The 26,554-nt window shown below is 38.9% G+C and overlaps 1 protein-coding gene and 1 long non-coding RNA gene across 3 annotated transcripts; both read right to left on the bottom strand.

Annotated features, from left to right (window-relative positions):
- Nucleotides 1–487: 487 nt before the first annotated feature.
- LOC133922193 (uncharacterized) lies at nucleotides 488–10,812 on the bottom strand. 2 transcript variants are annotated; one of them, XR_009910412.1, is made up of 6 exons: nucleotides 9,288–10,812; nucleotides 8,732–8,771; nucleotides 7,879–8,385; nucleotides 6,675–7,067; nucleotides 6,447–6,581; nucleotides 488–546 (listed from the first exon to the last, which is right to left on the bottom strand). It is a non-coding gene; the product is annotated as an uncharacterized LOC133922193 (long non-coding RNA). The 2 variants fall into 2 exon arrangements; XR_009910411.1 differs by lacking the exon at nucleotides 488–546 and adding an exon at nucleotides 6,101–6,336.
- A 1,830-nt stretch (nucleotides 10,813–12,642) lies between these two features.
- On the bottom strand, nucleotides 12,643–16,326 carry LOC133922185 (NAD(P)H dehydrogenase (quinone) FQR1-like). Its single transcript, XM_062367400.1, has 4 exons — nucleotides 16,169–16,326; nucleotides 13,730–13,823; nucleotides 13,265–13,527; nucleotides 12,643–13,166 (listed from the first exon to the last, which is right to left on the bottom strand). Exons 1-4 carry the CDS (start codon nucleotides 16,189–16,191, stop codon nucleotides 12,935–12,937), a joined length of 612 nt encoding a protein of 203 aa, XP_062223384.1. The 5' UTR covers nucleotides 16,192–16,326; the 3' UTR covers nucleotides 12,643–12,934.
- Between the last annotated feature and the right edge of the window lie 10,228 nt (nucleotides 16,327–26,554).

Raw genomic sequence — 26,554 nt, 5'->3', positions numbered from 1 at the left:
ATAATATAGCTCTGGATGAGATTTATAGAGCATTTTTAACCTCAAGCTATTAGACATCAAAATAATTGCTACAATATTTAGATGTACAATTTCATATCTGTACATATATCTGAACATTATAGCACTTATGTCTGTCTAAAAGGCTTCGAATGAAAAATGCTCAATTATAAAGTTGTAGATCTCATCGAGAACTACAATTTTTATATAAAAAATATCTTCATCAAGTTTGTATAAAAAAATTATGATTTTTTTAAGATATGTTGCGTAGAGAGATCCCTGTCACCTATTGAATAAGCGATAGGAATAAAAATCGCCCATATAGCGGGCGACAAATGAGCTAAACTGTTATAAATATTATACTCCATCTTATCGTCCTTCCATTGGATGGTTTTTTATGGACTCGGATTTTTTTTATGATCTATAGTTGAGTGTTCATGCGTTGGGATAGGAATACAAATATCCATAACAATGTGAGCATTTCCTCTTCGCCCACCCGTGCGGCATGTGGTTGCCCTCCTCATGGTGGACCTACTGTTCATCGTGCTGCTGCTCAACACCCATAATGAACCGGCCAAACACACAGCTCAGTTAGTATTGCATACGTCAAATAAAGGTTCAAAATCTTTAATTAGTACCGTCGTCATAACCTCATAATACCATTAAGACCTGAAATATATTAGCAAGTAACAGCAACCAAGTCAAGAAGTAAAGGCGTAGTGTGTGTTCAGAAATTAACAAAAAAGAAGTAGTCTGATCTATCTCATCCCGCCACCGAGTCATCCACAGCCGCAACAGACCTTAGGCTCACCAGAAGAACATGGAATATTAGTGGTTTGATGTACTCCCTCCGTTTTTTTATACTTGATGTTATATAGACTTGTTGAAAAAGTGTTTAAATCGTTGACGTTGGTAGTGCTAATCAATCCGCTCGTCCACCTTTTCCCCTATTGCATGCATGCAAGCGAGCGTTTTCATGATGAAAGAAAAGCGGCATGCATGCGGAGTCAAGTGTTGTAGGTGCTAATTAATCCGTGAAATCAAGTGATGCGGTTGTGTTCAGCTTCAAACGCACGCGTGTGCCATGCTTGATCACCAAGCGAGGATGGAATGAAACGAGGAGTAGGATTCAATGAAAAACGAAAACATGAGAAGATTCTCAATGAGTAGCAGAGCACATATGCATGAAACAACACTAGATGAATTTGGGGATGTTTCGTCAGGGGCGAAGGAGCCAAGTTAAATTTTGACCGAGTCGTGAAAATTTGATCTTTGTTTAATTTGAAGTCAAAATTTAATCATGTTTTAAAAAAATTTAGCCGATCAAAAATTTTTATAGTGTTTCTGAGCAGATCTCAGATGACCAAATCGTTCGCTAAAATTTTGACCGGCCATATTTTGGTTTGATCTCAAACCAAATGTCATTTTGACGATCAAAATTTAGCATTGTCCTGATTTGGCATCTGGCTAAATTTTGGTTTGACCTGTTAGGACCAAAATCCAAACAACCCCTTTGTCTTCTCAATGACCCAAAGAGCAAATTTACTGGGCTGAAACAATAAGGCACAACATATCCTGATGGAACCTTCAAAATTCATGATTCTTGCATTCGAAACAGATCATGATGGAGAATTTAGTTGTTGATTTGTGTCATAGCTTCATGTATCAACAAGGCATCCTAGCTTAGCGGTAAAGGAAGACGTTCTTACCTTTCTAGCATTTCTTTCTTTATTTGAGGAATATCGTATCCATTGTCGTCTCCAATTTTCATAGCTTCCTTCATACATCTATGGAGTGTCAAGAAAATTCAATTTGACTTGCACACTGAATAATCTCGAAAAGCTTGATCCATAATATCAAGATGTCAGGTCATTTTCACGTGAAGTAAGCCCGATCGACATGATTTATATGATTAAAAAGCATCGATATATTTCTCAATGTTTCCTGAACCTAAGCAATTCTTGATGGATGCCTTTTTTTCTTACATTGAATCCTGACCAAATCGATTGAAATTTCCTTGAGGTTTACTAGGGATCCGTGACAAAGATATAAACACATAACACATATTTTAGGTTCATGATTTTGATCCAACCTTCTTTGGTCAATGATCAAGGGAGTAACTGAGTGCAGATTATCTAAGGCATCTTAGAAGCCAATGAATTTTGTGTAGGAAGTGGCAAAAATACTCATAGCTTGAGCTTCAGTCCAGTAATGCTATCCTGCAAAGTTCACTGCATCTCTAATGTTTAGAGCTTCAGTCCAGTAACAACATTGTGACTTTTATCCAGGATATCCCCTACATTTTTAGAGAATGATATTTCAATCATTATTCACTCTAATGTTCACTTTGAAGCATCTCTGCTCTCTTCTCTTCTTTATATAACAAGAGCTACACTAAACTTTATACGTCAATTTAATGAGTTGCACTAAGTTTCAGATCAATCTTATCTATGCCCAATAGGAAAACTTAATTGAAGCAATTGGGTAAGATGACATTCATATAAAAGCAATATCAGCATAAACATAAAGCGAAGGAGAGAAATCGGTGGTAAAAGAAGTCGAATATTACCTTATCAATGACAGTTACAAGTTCAGTTGTTGTTTTGTACTGGATTGTCTGGATGGAATTAAAGAGCCATAAATCCAAGATGTTAAAATCAAGCAAATTTATATGTTGACATATGAGTCGAATGTCGAACCCATCTTGCTTGGTAGCATCACAAAACTATTTATCACTAGGTGCAATATGAGGCCAGGCATTGTCTTGTTGTATGTATATGGGTTTATTGGCGTCTTTGCGCAGCCATTTAGCACAAATCGCTGGCAAGACTTTGTCAATCTGAAAAGTTCGAATGACCTCCTTTGTAATTGACTCAATGGACTTCATTTTTATTGTCCCTGCAGGCCTGTTAGCACTCGATCTCTTAGCTGGTTCATATGTCATGAAAGGGAAGCAGCCAATTTTGACATCAAAGATGCATTTGCCATCATAATCAAATATTGGTCAAGCAAGAGTAGTTAAAAGCATGATTTTAGAAATGTAGTTCTTGTTTTTGCATGTGCGTGTGGGCTCATCTTCACCTTGAACCGTATAATATCTCTCTGTCTTCCGTGTGATGTTGAACCATTCTCAACAATGAAAACAAAATCAAATAGTCCTTTAAACACCGGATCATTAGGTATGCTCATTAGGTCAAGCATAGATAGATACCACTTCAGACGATCCTTCTTGTTCTTATTTGTCAAATACAACTATATGCTATTTGAGACACGCTTTATGATACCTTCTCGTTTCATTGAATGCAATTTGCTTTTACTAATATGTAAGTGGGTGAATAAGTCATCTAGTGTTGTACGGCTTGACAAAGGAAGACCACAAAGCACAGAAACATCCACTTCTAACTTCTTACGGATGAAAGTGCATCTAACTCTTATATGTGGTTTTAATAATTAATGACAATACTTATGGACTAACAATGGTTTTTAATTTGTTAGTAGGTTGTTCCATATGTGATGCACGGAGGAGACATATGCATCCAGACGAATGAGCTATAAGTGTTGCTCAAGTAAGTTAATGATAATACCTATAAACTAACAATTATGTTAAGAATTGTTATTAGGTTATTTCATAAGAGATACATAAGTGCTGAAGCATGGACTCGTTGAGGAATGCTATGAGTTCAAAGAATTGCATCAAAGTCATTGAGCACTTAGTGATGCTCATGAGATGAAGAAAAAGCTTAAGAAGATCGGCAATAAGTATGAAGACTAAGTTACTTATGAAAATCGAGTAACTAAAGGTATGACATTATCAATAGAGTTTTATGGACTAACTCGTGTATTATGTGCTTGAGAGTGAGTGGGTTTAAGTTACATATGAAGAATGATAATAAGTATCAAAGCTAAGTTACTTGTGGAGATCAAGTTAAGGTATAAAGTTGTCAATTATATTTATGGACTAACTCATATGTTTTGTACTTGAGAATGAGTTGGAGTTATGATCCATAAGAAGGTATAAGTTGAATTAAGATATCCAATATGCTAAGAGTGAAGAAAAAGATTCAACTCCAATATGATAAAGTGAATTTCTAGAAGATGTTGAATATAAGGTGATTTTCTATGGCAAGACAGCGAAGGGCACGCAATACTCAACTATGATGGATCATTCGGTGTTGAAGGAAAAATAAATGGCTTAGCATCGAAAGACCAAGGCGTTGGTGAAAAGCGAATGAAGGCTTTACGCCAACATCGTGCGAGGCCATGAGAAGCTTTGGGTGATTCGCATTAATCACATAAAGAATCAAGAAGAAATTGAGTGAAAATGATATAAAAGTTGGCAACCCTCTAAGTTTGAAAGAAAGAAGTTGTACTTGAAGCTATTCAAAGGCTCAAATTGGTTCAAACGAGTTTTACATTTGAATTTGAGTATAGGTATGCTGCACTATTAAGAGAGATGCAATATAGAGTTAATTGTCGTGTCTTATTGCTCAAAAGTATCTAATCAACCCAAAGTGAGAGACACAAAACATCCACTAACACCAGGTAGTGCTAACTTGAGAGTTCGCTTTATGAGTTTGAGGCAAACAGTGTAAAAGTATCTAAATCGGGTTTCAAAGTGTTTCTAGTTTTGATCCAATGTGTTTGAGATCATAAATTTAGTGCGATGTGTAGTCCTCTAAATAAGATTTTTGTAAGGTCCAAAATCGTCAAAATCGGACATTGAAATTAAAAGTTATCGCCGTTTTACAGAAGGCTAGTTGTACTGAACTCGAAAAGTTCTAGGTTATCTCGAAAGTTCCGAGTTGTCCGAAAGTTCTGGATGAATTCCAAGTTGGGGTTCTCGGTTATGGTTTCAAGTTTCAAAGATTGAACCCAAAAGTTTCAGATTCTGTGGTCAGTTCGGATGTTCCGAGTTGGCTCCAGATAGGGGTACTCAGTTTGGCCTTTCAAGCCAACCCGAAAGTTCCGAGTTAGACCAGAAAGCTGCATAACGGCTAGTTTGTTAAGTCAACCCAGAAGTTTCAGGTTGTACCTGGAAGTTCCTAGTTAGTGTAGAAATGTGTGTAATAGCTAGTTTTTAGGGGTTAGGTATAGATACCCCATCACCCCTTTTGAGGGGGTTGCTGCTTAGGCATGAAAGGAAAACTTTCTAGAGCCAAAACTTTCTAGGTTGAGAGATTAAAAGATTGAGTGCAAGTGAGGAGCATAACTCTCATTTGGAGCACTCGAGTTCATTGGCAAAAAACTCACATCGCGTTTGTTACTCTTCGAGCTTGAAGCTCCTAGGCGACTAGACATCGCTGGTGAGCATCCAAGGTTGTGGTGTGCTACAGGAAGTTTGTAAATGCTTTGATTTCGCCTCCATAGGAAAAGAAATAAAAAAGTGGAAGCCAAGCTCAAATGTGACCGAGCTTGAAAAGAAAAAGGGTTGAGAGAGACTTAACTCAAGTGTGATCTAGCCCTCTCGATAGAGATATAAGAAACTCTAGAGGAGGTGTCTGAACTTTGAAAAACAAATCTTGTATCTCCTCTCATGTTTTCTTGTTCTTGAGATCATACTTTCCATTTGTGCATATTTACTTGATCTACTTGTTCGTGTGAAATTATTTATAGGTTATCCGTGGATCTACTTATAATCATCATTTAGAACACGCGATTTCATTTAGTTTTAGCTAGAACTCATTAGACGTTTAATTTTAGTTCCAAGTTCTGAACCCCGAAAGTTCCAAATTAAACCCGGAAATTCCTGATTCTATTCAATCCGTTACAAAGCTCTGAACCCGGAACTTCTGATGAACAGTAGTTTAGGATTTTCAATTAGAGTTTTCTTACATATCTTTTGTTAGATTTGAATAATCTTTGTCACTCTAGGATTGTAACATTCACACATATTTAAGGTGATTATGCACTAATTGAGCTATTATATTTAGGATTTTCACTTGTGAAAAATCTGTTAGTTTATTTTCTATTGCAAGTTTAGACCAACAACAACAAGTGACGAATTTTTGTTAAAATGCCTATTCACCCCCTAGGCGATATCATTGTTCTTTCAGTGGCCACACTTGGACTTTTCACTAGAAACATCAATAAAAATACATTGATCTAGACAACTTTTTTACCTTATTTCCAAATATGTTGTATTGTCCAGATGGGTACCGAAAATGCTACATAAACTTCCCTTGTCTCCTGGCCCTTCAAGTTACCATTGTTGGCTCTTGCTAGTAAAGCCTCAAATATCGCTCTTCGTTTATCATTTGACACTTCATTCCTATGTGCATTCTCTTGAGCATTTGGAGCATTTTTTATTAACAACTGGAACCCCAAAATCATGATTCAAACCTGTATAGTCAGATTTAGCATTTTCATTAGCATCTGGAGTATTTTAGTGTGAGCGCTTATATGTGACAAAGGATTGACATGCTTAGAACTTTGTGATTGAGAGAGTTTACCTATCATCAACTCTTTTGTTGGTTCCACATTCAAATCAATATCATCAATTGCCCTTCAACCTTCGAAACTTGATGGCGCATTGAAATCAGTATCTCCTAGTACTCTTCGACCTCCACAAATTATATTAGCAAGAACTGCATATCAATTTGAAAGCAATACTTATCACATAATCAAACAACCTGAGAGTATAAAGGTACAACCTACAAACTTGATAAGTCAAATCTTACCTTGGACAAAATCATGAGAGGTCACTATTCTTTCCACCACCGGAGATAAAGATCTTACAGATGACGACAATGATCCCACATCTCATAGAAGGAGACCTCAGCACTGGAGATAGATGCATCCTTGGTGATAGCAACATCTTGCTCAGTGGAGATCTAAAAATTGGCATATTTGCACAAGGGGACTTCATTTTCGTTGTTGGGGGTTTTAACACATTTGCACCCGAGGGTTTCCGTTTTAGCAATGACGACTTCATTACGGATGAGCTAGTTGAAGCCGCAGGATCTCTTGGTTCCATCTGCATACTCCTCTGCCCTCCTGGTTCTTGAACATCCAACCCTCCTTGCGTAGCCTCAGATTGTAGGGTTGTCATGAACAAATTCCTCTGGTTGCTACTACATAGGGAAAAACATGAACCATTAAATCAGTGTGGAGTCCGGTAGATATCTGCTAGGAGGTAGGAGCACTCGCAAGCACAATAATATGCAGAGATAATTCATAGCACTAAGCATGCAGAGTTGTTTTGCCTCGAAACCTAGAATCCATAGTTGTACTTCTAAGAAAATAATATGCAGAGAGTATATAGGATGTCAGTACATCTCATTCAATTTCAGAAATCAAATTTTCCTATGCTCTTTTCTCTAGCATGCAAATTAAATCAACAAATCATTTTGGGATCAAAGAGATGGAAGAAATTTCCTCTGCATTCCTCTTGTTTATGATGTATTGGAGAAATTGCTGCAAGAATTGGCATGAGATCCTGCATTTGGACATTTTCCATGCCTCAATTCACTATGGTGGTGATGTTTTTTTTTTTTGCTACATGTAACCAAAGAGTACTATCCTAATAAAAGGAAAATGCATAACCATGGAAACAATTCAAATGAGTACATTCTTTGTTTTTGATTGCTCAAAATGTTGTTCATGTGGCATTTCACAATTTCAATAGGGAGGTGTATTTGGTATTGAAACTGATAGACAAAGCATGAAGCATGCCAAAATTCCTCGTGAATATACATATCAAATATTCAGTAAAAACATGCTTGATTATCCTAGGAAGATTTGCCTTCAAATTATGTCCCTAAACCTATTCATACCCTTATCCCTTCCCCACTTGGCAATGTCAATTTCATCTGAAAGTCATGCATATCTTGCAGAAGTGCAAATGATTAAGCGACAGAAAGCATCCATGTGCAGTGCACTCACCTTCGTCAGGTACGCATCCACCAGCCTCATCACCCTGGTCGCTGCCACCAGCGTCCTTGGCGCCCTCCCACAGGAACCCCTACACAATGGGTGTGAGCCCGCACGGCGGTGTGTGGATGAAGGCAGAGGCGGCGGGCGGCGCACGGGGTGCGTGGATGGCGGCGGTGGTGCACGGTGTGACAGGAGAAGCGAGGAAAGCATGACGGAGCGGGGAACATGTGAATTGGGTAGAAGAATGAGGGCAATACAGTAAAACGATCGATACCTTAATTTTCTCAAACCGGTCGGGAGCATCAAGTATAAAAAAAACAGAAGGAGTATCTCCCACAGTTTAGCCCTAACTCAGTTTTGAATTAGTACCTCATCTACCAAGTCGAGGAAACAGCCAGGTGCTCCTCCAATGATCTCCAGGCAGGGATGCTCTTTTCTTTATGCAACCACAACTCTGTTCACCTCCAGTTCATAGCCAATTTGACAGTACTTGCACATCACTGGATAATGATTATCCTGCAGCATGAGAGAGCCAATGCAAATGGTCAGAAACTACGTTGCACTTATTTAGTTATGCAACATGACACAATTCCAGGAATCAACTGCGCTAAGATAAACAACATCTAGCTCACAACAGAAGCACCCTATACATTTTCACTTGGTGTTGAGAAATGTAAAACCTTTGCATGGTCCTATGACACTACTAAGACTTATATCTAAAATAATTAGGAGAAAGTTAATCACAAATTGAACGCTCTCTGTTATAGAGATTCACAATTAAACATTGCCAGATACAAGAAGAAGCCATAGTCAACGTAAATAAGTCAACCAAAAATATCGAAGGAAGGTGAATAGAACATACCTTATCTCTGATTGTTTTGAACCTCTTCTGTCATCGTCAACTACACGAAGATAAACAAACATCTAGGTCACAACAGAGGCACCCTATACATTTTCACTTGGTGTTGAGAAATGTAAAACTTTTGCATGGTCCTATGACACTACTAAGACTTATATCTAAAATAATTAGAAGAAAGTTAATCACAAATTGAACACACTCTGTTATACAAGTTCACAATTAAACATTGCCAGTTACAAGAAGAAGCCATCGTCAACGTAAATAAGTCAACCAAAAATATCAAAGGAAGGTGAATAGAACAAACTCCCTCCGGTCATAAATACTTGTCGTTTTTGACTTTTCACGAAGACCATGCAACTTTGACCATTATTTTCTATTAGAATATAGTTATAATATCTAATAAAAATATAATATTATGAAATTATTTTTCAAGACAAATCTACATGTGTGATTTTTAAATTGTCAAACTAAATATTTTGAAAGCTATTAAATGTCAAAATTTTAAAAGTTTGACCGGATCTTGATCAAAGCGACAAGTATTTATGACCGGAGGGAGTACCTTATCTCTAATTGTTTTGAACCTCTTCTGTCATCCTTTAAGATGTGTCACCCCTCCAAACCGGTGGCTTAATTATCCATTCTCTAGCTGAAGATCAAAATTAAGGAACTTTCATGTTACAGCCGGCAGAAGGTACTTCAGGTGGAGCAATTCATCAAATACATGACAACCGAAAAACAGCAGTACTGTTTGATACTGATAAATTTGATTGAATTCAATGTAGCAAAGTAACCATATAGGCAGAACTAATAAATATGAATGTGCTTGCCTTTCTTCAAGTTCTTGTAGTACAACTGTCTACAAGTGTTCTATGTGCAGACTAAAATCTAGAAATCAATTGTGCTGGATCATATCTGTCCATTTTGCGCAACCAAGAAGTCAGTTTAAACCAAGAGAAAAAACATTTTTCTGTCATTAAGGCAAAACATATTGTATCATAAAGGAGTTATGCAGAGACCAGCATGAAGGATTTATGCAGAGAAAAATAACCAGGCCAAGGGAATATGGAGTTTGCAAAAATTGTAGCAGCAAAGTACATAATACCCTTCATTATTAACCACAGAATATAAATGGTCTTCTTGTTGGACTCAGGGGCATTCTGTCAAATAAATAGTGTGCACTGAAGAAAACATTTAGAGTAACACCCAAAATGGTTATGCCCACTCCTCGCCATAGAGGTAACTATGTTGACAACTATGCAGCATGGAGATCACATGGGATGGTATTGCATTGAGTGGCCTTGTAGCAAGCACGCAAAAAATTCATGATAGTGCGGGCGCTTCCTCTTCGCATCATATGAAAATTGAAGTTTATATCAAAAGCACATCAAAACCCGAGCTGAATTCTCAATACCAAGAGCTCTAAATGGAAGCAAGATCTAGCAAATGACCTAAGTTTTATAATTAAATGCCCGTGCATTGCAACAAAGGTCGAAAATTTGCACAAGATAATATTATTGAGTGGGTAAAATACGTGAAAAGTAATTGGCCTGACATGCTAAGAATTACAATATATAAAATAATATGTGCCTACTACTGAATCTAACATATATCCTTAGCACAGTGGAATTACTTGGGATTTGAGAAGTGTATAGATGGCCATGGTCATCCTCAGCACCCTTGAAAATATTTGTGATGGGAAAAACATTGAAAATGTATAGTAGTTCATTAATATGTCCTTGGATCACAAGTGTCCCGTACATTGTGCCGATAACTAACTTGGACCAAACAAGTCATAGGAGAGTACCGAGAACTGAGAGCCGAGCTAACTTGCTGGAGTTGGCACTTGACAGTCCCAATTGTGAATGGATCCCTCGATGATGCGGAGTAGAGCTTATCTTAGAGAGATCCCACTGAAAGCCTGCAGAATTGAGGGTTCGGCATAAGAACCAAACTGAAATTACAACGGAAGTCTCTATGCATGTGTGGTATTCCTGTGCAACTCCAAAAACAACTTTTAAAGTACACAGAACATGAAACTCTATTTTCCTAAAAATACAAAAGTTGGATACATAGAAATCCTGGAAATGTTGACGGTAAAAAAATGGCATAGCACACCATCAGGTAACACCACAAATAAGGTGGATATATCAACAATTAAAATATAGAAAAAAGTCCAAATTACTTCCTTGAAAAAGTCCACAAAATATAACATGTTTTTCAATTACTGCAAGAAAATAAATCTTCCCCATTTTGCAACAATTGGGAATCAGGTGGCTCAACGACCCCTGCAGCCGATGAGGAACCGCTCGTCGCTCAATGACTCCTGCTGGTCCCTCTCCCCGAGCCGTACATGCACAGGAGGAGATCGAGCGATGGAAGGTGAGGGCAAAGGTGCTGGCGGTCACCAGTCGACAACCGCTACCGCCGCCGCTGTGGATCCTGCACTACGCACACCAAAATACACCCAAGGAGAAGATGAAGTCACTGGGACGCATCGCGCGGATTGATTGTGAGGGGTGGCTTGGAGTTCGCTGAATGGGGGGAAGGGCGCTGCCGGCTTCATTGGAGTTCATTTCAGGGATCGAGATCGGGATCGGGAAGGAACGGGGCGGAACGCAAGATAGCTGTGGGATGGGGACGTGTAGCGATTGTTGCTCCTGGACAAGGAGGGTGTTGTGGAGGCATGCCGGCAAAGGGGATCTTCACAAGAGGCCGGTGTGAGGGGATCACTGCAGGGGATGAGGAGGGTGTTCTGAGGCACGCCGAAGAGGGAGCAAGATCTAAGGGATCGGGAGCGGATACAAGAGAGGGAACGGAATTGAGCAATGGTGGTGGTGCAGGCGCACTGGATCCGACTGCAGCAGCTCCAACTCCGCTGGTCCCTAGGGCCTTATGCTTCGTGCAGGGGCAGCAGGGCGGCGTGGTTGTGCGGAAGCAGCAGGGAAGCGCGGTTGTGCAAATGCGTGTAGGGCGATGGCACGGTTGCTCGATGTGGGGGCAGGAGAGAGGGAGATGGAAGCAGTGACCAGGGCACGGACTCGTGAGGAAGCGGAACGCGGGGGCAGCAAGGGATCCGGGTGACTTTGTGGCTAACTCGTGGGTCCGGCCCACGTGTCAACGACGGCACATGACGTCAGTGATCCTCGTCCGGCAACGAGAATTTTGGGAGCAAAATGCACACAACAAAAAAAACTCGTAGGAAGCACTACTGCTTTCTAAACAAGAGAGATAAGTAGAGAAGAGACTACAGGGTTGGGCGTGGAATGAATACATGTGGAGCCACTGCAGAACACTGGACAGGGCGGAAGGTTTTAGAAACTATTACATATTTTGGTACTACCTTTATTTTCTTTTACTTATCATTTAGTATATCGATATAGTCTTCAATAAACACGTTTGATCATTATTTTTGACAACTAGTTTTTAGTAAAAATTGATAAAAATTAGATGATGTTAAAGTATTTTTTATGATAAATTTATTACTATCATTTTTATATGTCAAATCCTAATAGTTTTGTATATATTAGTAATTAAAGTTTTAAAGTTTGACTGCACGAATTTTAGGACAATATCTATTTGAGAATGGAGGTAGTGGTAGAAATAGAGATAGCAATGCAGCAAATCGACGTATGATCCGTCCATTCTAATATGTAGGGATTGATATTGATCCACTCTAGTTTAATTTAATCAATTAAATAGATAACTTTTCTAACTTATATAGTCTAGTTAGTTGATTAAGTTGAGCAATCATGCCCCTCCCTACCAATCCGCACTCTTTCGAAATTTCGCAGATGCATATTCCACAATTTCCATCGTTCCCAGCCTTAGGTTGCAGAACCGTGACATCTGACACGAGACCAACCTAATAACCCAACTGAAGTTGATTCGGCCTTGGATGGCCGAAGACAAAGACATTACAGATCAACTATGAAGTTGTTTACTTGAGCAATCAATATTTATGTGACGAGTAACAAAATATTCCAACTCCAGATTACAACCAATTCACCATGCAATATTTATGTGACGAGTAACAAAATATTCCAACTGCAGATTACAACCAATTCACCATAGCATAAAAATCATGTCAGACGGCAAGTCAAGTTCCAGAGTCACATAGCATGCAGATACCACGAAGGAAGAGACCAAAGCTATTGACGGTATGGTGGAGCTGCAAATGTTTTTTACGGTATCCGAGACAGGCAGAGATCAAGCAGACCCTTTGAGCTTCTTTGCAATGCCTGCAAAGTACTTACCCTGGTGGAAGGCGTGCTCCAGCTCCACCTCATTGGGCCACCTCGAACCGTCGGCAGCAAATGTGCCGGCACCATAGGGGCTGCCACCCTGGACTTGGTCCATGCCAAAAAGCTTAGCACCAAAGGTGTAGCCCACCGGCACAAACACCATGCCGTGGTGAGTCAACTGGGTAATTGCTGTCAATCTGAGGAGAGTGACAGGAAAAAGTTGGTCACATGATCAGCCATGATCTTTGGATATAAGGTCTGGTCTTTTATGCAAAGATGCAAAATTAGTACTTACGGTGTCGTCTCTTGCCCACCACCCTGAGTTCCGGTGCTGAAGAAGAGGCCAGCAGGCTTGCCAGCAAGGCTCTGCTCCCTCCACAGGCCACCAGTCGCATCGAAGAACGCCTTCATTTGTGCCGCCATCATGCCAAACCTTGTTGGGAACCCAAAGAGGATTCCATCAGCCTCAGCAAGTTCTTGCGGTGTGATGATTGGCACATCGGGCTTAGGAGGTGCACCCATCTTTCCAAGTACGTCCTCAGGGAGAGTTTCAGGGACCTGTCAGATGATAAGTCGAGGCATGAAGGGGAAAAGTAGTATCAGCAACTTCAAATCAATCTGCATTCATGAAGTGTTAGAACACTTCAAACGCCTTAGGTGCTAGTTTTGAGGCACTTCTTGACTAGTACAATTGTCTTTCAACCTTACAAAACTTTGTATTTGTGGTGAATTATGTCATAACCAGATGATCAGTGCTGACCTGCCATATTTTAGCCTCGACGCCTTCAACAGATGAGGCACCTTTCTTGATCTCTTCAGCTAGTTTAGCAACATGTCCATACGTGGAATAGTACCTGTTGGATAATTGATAGTTTTCTTACACATTTTGATCGAAGGACTTGAACCGAAAATTGTAATGATTTTTTCTGACTTGACTGTTATTAATATCTCGTACTTTATGAAAAGTATGCTTGGAGATGAAAAAATGAAGCCATCAGTTACATGAACAGTATGATGATAATATAACGAGGTGCCTATGTTCTGATTTTCTTTTTGAAGATGGGATGTTCTGATGTTCATACTTCATACTGACACATCATTCAGCTACTCAGTAAAGCTAGCTTTCTTTCAGATATGTGCAGCCAAAGTATAGCTTCAAAATTACTTTTTATTTCAGGACTGATGATAAGAAAAACAAAACCGTCAGTTTATCTTCTAAGCTAAGCATATCACTTTCACCTTTATTTTCTTCTAGAAAGGATGGGTTACATATAGTGGGCCTACAAAACAAATGTGTACATACATTCCTAATTTTGTGGCAAGGTGCATATGTGCATTGAATTATATCCAAGTACTTGTCTTCATAATTGCAGAAATTTCATTTTGGAAGTTAGAAAGTCCAATGAAAACAATAAACATAGCTAAAAATTTTCATTAGACAGTACACGGTGTTATAATTGTTAGTTGTCTGCTTAAACTATCTAGTTAACAACTCTATTGAACAAAAGACACATGACATAGGCCAAAAAAAAAAAATGCTGACTACAGGCTAGCGCAAATAAGTTTGCCATTGAAAATGTGGTCCATGAACCAAATATTGAAGGGCTGACACTTCATTTTACGCACTCAATTGTGACATATTTTTGTACTAATTATGTTAAAGTTCACTGTGCAACTGAAGCAAGATTTGCTCAACAAATCTCTCAAAAAGAAATAAAAGAGAAGCCTATATTGCTGTATTTTCATTTGTCTTATGTATTATGCATCAATGCAGTATTTTTTTGTAATAAAGAACAAGCTAGATCAGGTTATGGAAAAAAAAGTAGAGATCCACACTGTTGGTGTGGCACTAGGAAGCAGGAGGAGGTAGCACACATGAATGTACTATCGAACAGTAATAGTGGCTCTCGGGTGGGAAACCCACATCATAAAAAGGGAAATCCACACGAACCATAAGTTCACACAAAGAAAAATTAAAGTCATTTTTCTTGATGCCTCACAAAAAGGTCACAAAGTAACACAATGGAGGTAACATCAAATTTTTCTTTTTTAAAAAAAAAAAAGAGTAACAACAAAGTGTAATCGCAAAAAAAATTTACATAAAAGTAAGAACGTAGAAACCCGCATGGTAACTAAAAGTAAGGCTAGAATTTTCATATTGGTCTGAGAAAAGGGGGAATATTCTATGTTATGGCTGCCACTGTATGCCATTTCATCTGGGATCTCTAGAGTTCATAGAAAACACACGAATGGGTGACTTTTAGTAATACAGGTTTGTGCACATTCTAAGTTCTTTGAAAATTTTGAGTTGTACTCTAATTCATGACACAACTAAAAATATATACCATTAGTTATATTTTCTGTGAGAAATTCAAGTATTGCAGCTAGAGAGTTGTCGCACAAGAATTTCTTTTTCATAATCAACTTATATCCCAGCTTCTTCTTCTGTTCTTGTACGCAGAAGGAAGAGTAGGATTGCTGCCGTGGGTCATAAAAGTCCTGATCAAAGAGGTTAAGTGTCCTTTCCAGATGCATCGATGCTATACAGGACTTTGAGGTGCTAATGGAATAATGGCACTAATTTCATTTAGGGAGCCAATCAGCCAAGCTGACAAAATTGGAGCACAACCACACAGGTGTGCATAAAAGCAAGAAAAGATGGGCACAATTAATGCCGGAGCCCACCACTATTTGGCCCCATTAAGGAGGCATCAATTCCATTAAGGAATAAGGACCGAAACCTACCGTCCTGATTGAGATCCTGACAGCCAAAAATGAACACTGAAGAACCAAAAGTCCATCCCCCCCCCCCCCCCGCCGCCACTTCTTTACTGCCTCTCGCCATCAAATCGTCAGTGTGTTCTGCCTGGAATCGATTCTGCCTCATGTATTGATCTTATACACGAACACGGCGGTCAGAATTGAAGACATGCTACATCTAAATGCCCCAAAATGATGATTTATCACGTGAATTCAGCATATGAGACTGTCGGGAAAGGTTTCTGGTAATCCGATAATCAAGAACATAACCACGTGCGGTATCGGATAAGCCTTAGGGCACGCATATACCATTTTCAGTACCAGGAAACAAAATTAATTTAAGAGTGTTTTTCTGAAAAAGAGCAAATTTAGGGAGCGGACGACGGAAAGAACGAGGATAGCCGAGTAATTCCAAGAAAGGGGAGGTGTCGATGCTTACACGACGTAGACCTTGACCGCCATTGGGGAGGGTTCGGAGCTCCTGGGACTGGACGGGGATCTGGGAGCTGGAGCAGGGGGAGAGAGGGGTGTGGAGTGAATTGGTGCCGTTCCTGCCTTGGAGAGTATTTATAGGCAAGGATGCAGTGTTGATTTGACCTCCAAGTGCCAGTCAAGTTTCTTTTTATATTTTCTTTTGGCCCTTTTCTTTGCCATTTCCCTCTTTTCTTTTTTCTTTGAGGCAAAGAGTTTACCAAATGCTTCTTTTGGTAAGTGACCAGCGGATTCGTATCCTCTAACTCTGCTCCGGTAAAAACAGAGTTGCTACAGTAATTTACAATCGCATATTCATGCCGGCAGGATCACGAATGGTCAGGGTTTCAGCGATACAGTACTGCTACAGTACCCTTTTTAACAGTATTTCCGCTACAGTATGTAGCACATCTAATTTGCCGAAGTGCACTTAGAGAATGTGATAGTGTTTTCTCCTTTTCTCACACGAATCATCATCATGTTCTACACTTCAGTCCAGAAATGCAGAAAGTTCCTAAAGACACACATACACCGAATTCTCCATTTAGTGGGGTCAGAGTTCTGACCGTCGGCAACTTTTCGATAGGATTCTATCATACACATTTCGTTCATATACATAGAAGTACTTGTGGGCTGATAAATGATAGTAATCAGATATAACTGATAAGTTAAAATTATGGCTGTAATATTTTTCCTGAAAAAGGATTAATGCTGAGCTCAATACGAACAAAATCCATGAGCACAAATCTTTAGGAAAAACAAGCAAAAATATAATGGACAAAATCACTGCTTTTTTTTGGCAGAGAACATTTAAAAAATAAGGAAAAGGGAAAAGAAAGGGACAAATGTGGTATGCTGGCATGGATGACTGAAACCACCTTAGTCATCAACTGCATCGCCTCCACCAGGCACCAACTCTATAATCTAAGCACCAAAAGGCAGTTAATTCAAGTCAGAAGATTGTAGCACAGTGGATCATAATACCTCTGGTTGCCATTTTGTTCGACATGCCACCGTATGCAAAGTCTCCATTTCAAGTGTGTGCGTATGGGACTGCAATGGATGACGACTTTGGTAATAGTTCGTTGCATGTAGCTGCCTTCTCACTTATGCGTATGTATCACAAGCGTGTAGTCCATGGCCGAGATCGTTTTCTCCCCCATTGTCTTACGGGGGCATCTGTGGTCTAAAGGCTCACATGAATTACTTGTTAGACCGAGAAGGGTATTCATCGATTGATTCATCCTTTTCTATTTCTCTGAAATGGAAGAATTTGACGGATATCATATATGCAGTTGTTGCCTTGTCAGCGTCTAGGTCTAGCTGATCGATGAAACATGCTGCTGCGTCTGCTTTTGAGCAAAGCTTTCTATCCGTGCTTTTGTATATGCCCATGATTCATAAAGGCGATTATGAAAATATTTATTTAAAATAGAGATATTTGGTTATAAATTATATATATTGAATTGAAGAGGAGGATATGAGATTTTATATAGTTTTGAGCCTCTCGTAGGATAATATCCTCATGTCATGTTATGTCTTAATTTTTTAGAAAAAAAATGTAATGGGGTACATTTAGATCTAGTCATAAGTATCTCGACGAGTTCTCTTGTGTTTTAGGATCTGAAGTTCTTGTTGGATGAATTTGATTATGACTTGAATTTGTTATGGATCTCGATATGTTATTTTTGCTTCTATCTGACTAGCTTTTATCCGTATTGCTTGTCTGACTTCTGACTTATCTTTCTCTTCCATCTCTCGATGTACCCTTCCCATCCTTATATAGTATGCTTGGAAAAATGTACCACTTAAGTCTCTAAATGTAATATTCTGAATTATATTATTTCTGAATATCTGATGGATTCTTTCTAATTTGAGAATAATTTCCGTCTAGAACATGATAAATTAATTAGAATATTAGCACGAAAGCTTTATTTACCTTAATGTGATTATAAAATCTACTATAACGGTTTAAGGACGTGTGCATCATGATATGTCTAGTAAGTCCTTAATTATTAATTATAAATCCTCATCTGTCTCTCTTAAAAAAAATTCCCTTGCTACTGCAATGTTAGTTTACGTTTGATGGTTTCGAAAAAAATTAGACGCAAAAGTTCCAAATCAATTTTACTGGATTTTCCTGGCAAATAGCTCATTTCAACTATAGAAATAGGACCTGATGGAACAGCTAGTAAGTAGTAATAGATGTTACGGGCGTGTTTAAGAAGTAGGGATTTCATTAAAAAAAAATGTTCAACTCATGTATGACTAGAATTCTGAGATGCCCAGGAACTTGATAATCATTGAGGAACGATCCGGTTCATTTTGCGGATTCCAATAGCAGTGCTGTTTGGCCTTTGGTCTGCACAAATGGAAGAAGTTAACAAGTCTAAATTAAAACGAAAAAACTTCACAACGCCACGAGATACGCCGATTAGTTCACGTGGGTAGATGGGATGGGATGGACAATTGGACATCGGAAAGCCGGCCCCGGTCCTTCGATCCGTGAGAGAGACACTGACGTGTGACGTCCCACCAGCTTGCTCGTTACACAAAACGGATAGTGGATATTTGTATTACCTGATATTCGTATTTAGTAAATTATAAATATGATAATAATAAAATTATATTTGATAGACAGATGGATAAGAATATAAATATATCCGAATTCGTTCTCTATATATGAATATAGATATATCTGAATCTGTTTTTTCCAGGAATGGATAATATATGTATCTGAATATGTAGAAATATTGTTATAGAATATAAATGTGAGTAACATAATGTCCTATTGTTTTTTTTTTTCGATTCTCTTACTTAATATTTTCGATAATACCTATTATTTTATTTTTTTTATTGTATCATATATACTATAATGGTAAATCTGTCTCTTTCAATTCTTATCCAACGATCTAAAATCATCTAAAATTATGATATTGTATTAAAAGTGGCTCGCTCTTTGCCTGAAGGTAGAGGATAAATCTACTAAAAATGAAGTTTCTTATGATGAATTGCCATCATACTCAATCAAATAAATTTATTATTTTACAATTTATCGATAAATCTGTAGGATATTTGTATACAACTGAATCTAATATGTATTCGAATAATCGATTTGTATTCGCATTCGAGGATATTCGGGTTTATATTCGTATTCTGTAAGATCGAGAACAACAATTAAATGGAAGGTGAATAGATGTTTTACCAAATTATTGGATAGTCTTTTTCTAATCTTTCATCTAACACACCTCAAAACAACAAGCATAAACAAAAACTCAAGGGAAACATGTTGAATCAAAAGTTCCTCTAAGAAAGCATGATTCTCATGAATGAAATTAAACAGTAGTTTTCATTAAAAACCAATCCGTACGTCATCGCACACAAAAGCTTTTAATTTGAGAAAAAAAATATTTAAATTTAAGGAGATACTCACCGGGTGTAAAAACTCTTCAAGTTGATAATTTAGAGATAAGTGAATTCAATACTAACTCTAGATATAAATTTTATGTCTCTAGCAATAAGAAGAACCACTTTAACATGGTGAAAATTTTCAACTCCCAAATCAAAACGAAAATCACAACGAAACAAGAGAACCAATAGAGGAAAACTAGAAGAAGATGAACACAAGCATAAAAGGTAACATGATCTTTATTACTTGCAATGAACAACCCTATTTTTGACAAATCATATAGTATTTTGCATAAAAAAACTATCACCTAATATATAAAATAAGCACTCCTCTCTCTCCTAAAACCCTACTATATAACTCTTAAATGACTGGCTCTAAAGGCTCAACCAGTTATTTTCTCTATTTATAGCCTAGATTATTTGACCCTTAAGTTTCCTATAGTGTTTCCAAAGTACTCCTCTCTTCCAGTACACTCCTATCTACTATCGAGAGTATTTTCATCCATCTTTTTCCTAATCCATCAGACAGCTATGACGCTTTTATGACTTAGCTTCATCTCGACACAAGCTTTGGGATGATGCCACACACACTCCATCCTTCCACGGTTTTGAGGCCAAACTCCGAAACCGTTTTGCACGCTTCTTAAAGCGTGACTCAACGCCACTTGCGTAGACCTTAAGCAAACGATCCGATGTTGCTGCGTGTACTTTATCTTGTGATTCTAACCGTCGGCAAGTCTCTCACGTTTCTGATCCCTCAGACTATCTTGCCGCTTGCATCGGTATATCTTTTACCTGACTTTGTCAACACGTCGTCTTCATCCGCCTTCTAACGCTTTGCTTGATCACCCTTGACTTCGTCTGACCTCTTTGACTCTGTGTATAGCTAGGATTACCCTTTACTCCGTCTGACCTCTTTGATCATGCGGCACCAAGCATCCCACTTAGCACTGCTCATCCCAATATCAACCGCTAAGTTACATCCATTACTTGCACATCATAAGACAAGCATAAATGTATCTCCAACTCCATCATAGATTGGTCAAAATCAAAATCCTTAGTCGAAAAGCTCATCTCAGAAAAATCGTGAACGTCAAATGATCTAGTGTTGCCAACTCTTCATCGCTAGACCATCCAGTAAATGCAACCCAACAGACAAGCCATTTTACAAACTCTCTAGAACAAATGCTCTGGTATATTCTCCGACATTCACATATCTAATCGTCAGATCATCTAGCGTATATATTTTCACCAAACAAGATATTTGCAACCACTCTGAAAAAATTAGCCCAACATACATATCCTCCATCGTCGAATCATCTAATGTATAGAACTCATGAATTCCACCTCCTGAAATGCTCTGGCGTACACAACCTCATCACCAAACCATCCAGCGTGTACAAATTCTCCGGCGCCGGATCATCTGGCGAGTATAAATTTCTTGGCTGATGGACAAAAATTTTAATTCCATTTTTCTCCAACTCCAATTAGTCATAATCATGCATTGTAATATATATTCATGCTTCATGCTCATGCAAAAACGAAAAATCATCAAATCAAATCAACACCAATTTCAATCACCCATCACATATAAACTAGTACACTTGTCAACTTGATTTCTCATATTCATATTAAAATATAGATAGCAATATAAAACGTGGAGTATTCTATCTGACCCAATTTCACCTCTATCACTAAAGGATTTAATAGAGATGAAACCAAAGGCGCTAGAGGATCGGAGCATGTACGCAGAGCTAAGGATCCTAGCCTAGCTCGCAACGGGTGATGTTCATGTTTACAACCTTAGGGGTACCATCCCTTAGGGTCTGTTTGATTGGATTGATGGTTTTTTAAAAATTATTTTTAAAAGATGCCGTTAAAAAACTGTTTATAGAAAATCTACTTTTAAATTGATTTTTGATGCGGATGGAATGTATAATATATCTAATATTCCTTAGAATATTATTCTCAAAAACTACAAAACTTCTCCAAGCCAACTTCTGGCGTACAATAATAAATTTTTTTTCTCAGAAGTTATTTTCAAAAACAAAATATTTGATTTAGCTTTTTACTTCTAAGTAGCAAAAGATAACAGAAGCTGAACAAACATGCCTTACATGCCTTAATTACGCGGTCAGTGCGCGTGTTTTTCATCGGTAACCTTTAACCTGACTAGATGATCCGAATTAATTTTCAAAAAAACTAGATGATACGAATTGAAGATAACATGCATGGTACATACAACAATGATGTCAGGCTGTGAACCACGCGGAGGGGAGAAAAAGATACCACTCGTAGTTGCAGAGCTAGCTGCAGATCGACCGGCAACAATGTTTCCTCGATCCTTCAACACTTTTCAAAAAAAAAAATATATCATCAAGCTTGAATGCTACAGATGAGGTAAGCAGAGCGGCAGCGTGACGAACGACAGGCCCGCGTCGGAGTCAGCATGTATCCACATCATGGCCTCGGAATTCGCTGCCAAACCGAGCGATGGTGTTGGCTTTGGGCCCATGCCCGGCGGCCGTCGTGAGCGGCATCAACCACAACCAGCCAGGCGACCAGGTCCATCCACGATCCATGTCGCCGCATAGCGGCGCGTAGCCACATGCACAGCGAAAACGCCATAAGAGCTACCGGTTCCGCTTCGTCTGTGGCTTTCGGGGAGCCTGGACCACGCCATACGACGTGCAAGCTGGCCGGCCGATCAGCCGGCATCACCTTGCCCTGCCTGGACCATAAATTCAAATGCTTGCGGTTCTGCGAAGCAGAGCCCTGATGACGTCTGACGAACTGACGATACGTGCATAGGGAGTACTGGAGGTTACAGCCGTGTCGTGCCGGGGGATCGGATTGGTCTCTTAGGCAAACCCGTGCGATCGACCTCTCGAGCCTCGACCGCGTGACGGCGAATAAAGCGGAGGGGAACCCGCAATGCAGAGGCTGGCCGCACAACAACAATGCTCCCTATGTCAAATCAGTTCAGAGATGGTACATCACTTTTGCCTTGATTACCTCTACACCACTCAGGTCCGATCTTCAACTGTATTCTCACATTCAGTTCTACCGAACCAGTCATTACGAGAATGGTAACATATAGTCTCATGGGCTATGCAGGGTCACACACCGTGATGATCTCTATAAGTCTCTTATCTACATCATGTTAAATGTATACAAAAAATACAATTGATATATTTTCAGAACTCAGCTAAACAGTCAGACAAGGTAGTGGTATTCACCATTGACGATATCAAGCAAAGGAGACCCGTGTTGTTTTTAGACGAGTGAGGAGCCTTTGTTTTTCGTATGCGATTTAGCCGTCATGTTATGTTTTTTTATTTAATATGGCTAGTCACTATCCTATAAACTTAAACTATTATAATTCGGTTTCTTTTCTTTTTAATTTTATTAGGCAAAGCTCTTGCCACTTCTCTCCTATTTAAAAAGTGTGTAATGAGTTTTGCACGGGACTCATGAGTCCCTCGCCCACCTCATCCCTCTCTCTTACATGAGAGCCGCACCGCCAGGTAGGCCCCCTGCGCAATCGTCCCGTGTTCTCCTGAGCTGCACGCCTCCTTGCCACCTCATCCCTACCTCCTCCCCTCCAGATCCGTCGTTGCCTTTGCCTTCTCCTCCCCTGTGCCACTGATCAAGCCACCGACTCACGCCACCGCGGCTTCTCTGATGACCACCGTCGTCCACGACCGAGCCACTCCCACCATCACGTCTCCGGCCGAAGCGCCGCCGCCGCCGCCACCATCCCCCGCCGCCGCCACCGCCATCCCCAACCGCGTCATTGTCGACAAGGGCTCCACCTCCCGGACGCCCCCTGGTCGCACTCTCTATCTCATTCGTGTCATCGCCGCCTCCTCTCCATGAAATCCAAGTCGTGGTAGAGCCTCCTTCTTCCATCGTGTGCTCTCGACCCTACCGCCTCCCTCTCCACCTCCCTCTGTCGCTCTCGATCGGTTGCCTCCCTCTCCATCGTCCTCGGCCCATAGATTGTCCGCACGACTTTGCCGAGCTGATCCACAGCAGTGCCTGTGAAAGAAAGTGCGCGCGCAACAGTGACCGCAAGAAGACACCAGCGATTAAGAAATCCACACGGAACAAAGACCGAGTGGGAAAGAACCGCCAGAGCGGCAAGGTGCATGAGCTACAGCGTCCACACCGGCAACAAGAAATCATGGTCCCCCCTCTGCTTGTAAATCTAGGACTTCAATAGGGATTTGTGGGTTTAGGGTTCCCAAAATTGGGGAGTTTAGAGTTGGGGTTTTAGGATTGGGAAAAAATTGGGGAATTCCTTCGGTTCATTCAAAATCGTTGTATTCCCCCTCTTTCTAATTGTTGCCTAAGCCCCAATCAGTCATATCTGAGGGTGGATGAACCCAATCTGGGCTCAATTATGTCTCATATTGAGGTATAAACCCCAAAACTCAAGACTAATTAACTGAACCCGAGCCCCATGAACACATAAACGCACATGTAGATACATAAACTCAAATAATCCAAGCCTAATTATCTTAAAACATGAATATGTGTGTTCTAATCGGACACTAATTATAGCTAAACATGAACATATGCACATAAACATGAACCAATCATACTAATTTGAGTCCAATTAGACTAGAAAGCATTCAATCGATGACCAATTTACTTAAAACAATAGCAAAAGGGGTTAATTGATCATTAACTCGCATCATCCGAACATAATTCAATTCAATTAAACCTAATTGGGTTTGATTAGGAGCTAATCAGTCGGTGATGCCAAATTTGAGGTCTAATCGTAAACTAATTCTTCAATCACTATTGCTAACAAGCATTCTTTATTTCTCTCCTTGTACCCATAGATTGTCAGATCATTTATTTCTGTGTTGCTAACTTTTATATTCTATTTTTCTGCATCTAGATGGTGGATATTATAAAGTTTTATGCATCATACCTGCCATTCTATGCGAAGCCTTTCTTGAGACTTGTATTCTTCCTTAAGTTGAGGGAGTTTTTATTCTAGCTAAATTGCAGCACATGTTATTGTGCTCCTATTTTGTATGTTTTATTAGTAGTTGGAGTGTAGCTTTTTAGCATCAGATGAATGAAAATATTTTGATCTCATTTATGGTCTGGTCTGCCTTATATTGCACTATTTTATCTAAGGGAGACCAACAACACCACATCATTGTTTCAGGTTATTTTGATACCTTAGGAAAGTCTGAATAGCAGTATTCATCTTGAAGCCATGATCTTAACTTTTTGTGTGAATGAAACCTTAGTTTTTGCTGTTTTTGAAGCTTTCATACTGGAATTCTTTTGAATCTTTAGTACAACAATACATTATCTATCATAGATTGGCACCACTCAAGAAGCATTTGTGTGAAGACTTCTTTGAAGATGCTTGAAGGAGAAGGAGCTACTCAGTAGTAAGTTTTCATCTGTAAGGGTACTTTTTTCAGAACCATTTTATTTACTGTAATGTTAGCATGTTTGTACTATCGCTTAACCTTTGCCATGACTTTTGCATTTGTGTATCAACCAAACTTAACCTATATCTTACAGTTCAATGTGGCAAGTAATATTAGAGTTACATTGTATGTTTATTAGTTTGGATAGGTCAATACTACTTGGATAAAACAGCTAGAAAGTAATGATTGACAACTTGATTTGTTAATCATCTAAGGTTCATTTGTGATGTGGCATGTTGTTCTATGTGGCTGTATTCAATTCTGCAGGTCTTCTATTTTAGAGTGTTTTGATCTTGTTCTGCAAATACTTTTTTCGTCAGCAAGTGTCCCCTCTTGATTCCATGATATTATTGTTTATGTGAGTTGAGTGATTAAGACATCAATATTTGTAAGTCGATTTTAACTGTAAACATTTTTTATGAATGATTATAAAAATCATATGAGCACATTGAATTCACAAAGAAGATATCTTTTGGAACATGTTATGTTAAAATTAGGACTTCGCCATAGTTGATATGTATATTTCTTGTTCCCTAGGCTACAAATGTATACTACAAATCTATTTTTCTCACCTGCTATAAGTCATGTCTATAAATCGTCATTTTGAGATTATTCAAAAGATTTCCCCTGTACAATTTTCACTGTAATGCTTCCAAATTATCATGTTGTGTAATGTATATGGGCTCCTTTATTTAGTGTTCCAGTTGCTCTGTGCACTTTTGCTTTTTGTGTGATCCAGCTTCTCCTGATGTTTATTAGCTTGATGATTATTGAGAAATAGAATTAGCTCTCCTTCAATTAATATTGGATTTTTAAACAGCATTTACCAGAATTAATCAAATAAATTAACCTCTAGAAGGTATAGTCATATTTCCTATTTTCTAACATTTGAGCATCTTCATGTAGCATTTTATTGTATTGGGATTGATAATAGTATAATACTTCACTGTTAGTTTGATTTTTGTCCTTTTGATAGCCCAATGCTGCAGTTACTGAAAAACTGGATCCGATCATCGTGTCATTTAGATATCATATGCTGTACCCTTGTGGTATAATAAATATTAAATTGAAAAGTTGCCTGCTATTTATAAAGTCATAGAATCTTTTCTTGTTCCATATAGTTTTTTTGCAACATGATTAGAGTCTGCTGTAGCAGTATTAGTGCAAACATTGCTCTACAAGGTATATTCATGTACTAATTTGTTTTATTTACAGGCGAAGTAAATCATGGTGATGAAACAAATTTTCTCAAAAACTACCCAAACGTTATTCTATAACTATAAATAACTTCCCATCCAACGCATGGACCCACGCTTGATTTTGACTTTCTCTATGGTTTGTGTCCCTTTATATTTTTGGATTCTTGATTAATATGCATTGCATAGTTGTTCTATTCATTATTGACTATGTGCTTCTCGATAGGAAAAGAAACACTTTCTATTGCTAGAATAATCAATCCTGGCTTTGATGGGTTTAAAAAATTTCTT

This window comes from Phragmites australis, chromosome 1 (assembly GCF_958298935.1).
Source record: "Phragmites australis chromosome 1, lpPhrAust1.1, whole genome shotgun sequence".
In the NCBI taxonomy this organism is placed as follows: domain Eukaryota; kingdom Viridiplantae; phylum Streptophyta; class Magnoliopsida; order Poales; family Poaceae; genus Phragmites; species Phragmites australis.
Note: the sequence above shows the minus strand (reverse complement) of the source record. Positions and strands in the feature narration are given on the sequence as shown.

What these genes read in the sequence shown, in the direction of transcription:
- LOC133922185 (XM_062367400.1), bottom strand. Translation starts at nt 16,191, where the DNA reads ATGGCGGTCAAGGTCTACGTCGT. An exon ending in GCGGTCAAGGTCTACGTCGT is followed by an intron (nt 13,824 to 16,168) that starts GTAAGCATCGAC and finishes ATTATCCAACAG; the next exon opens with GTACTATTCCACGTATGGAC. An exon ending in GGTGGGCAAGAGACGACACC is followed by an intron (nt 13,167 to 13,264) that starts GTAAGTACTAAT and finishes CACTCTCCTCAG; the next exon opens with ATTGACAGCAATTACCCAGT.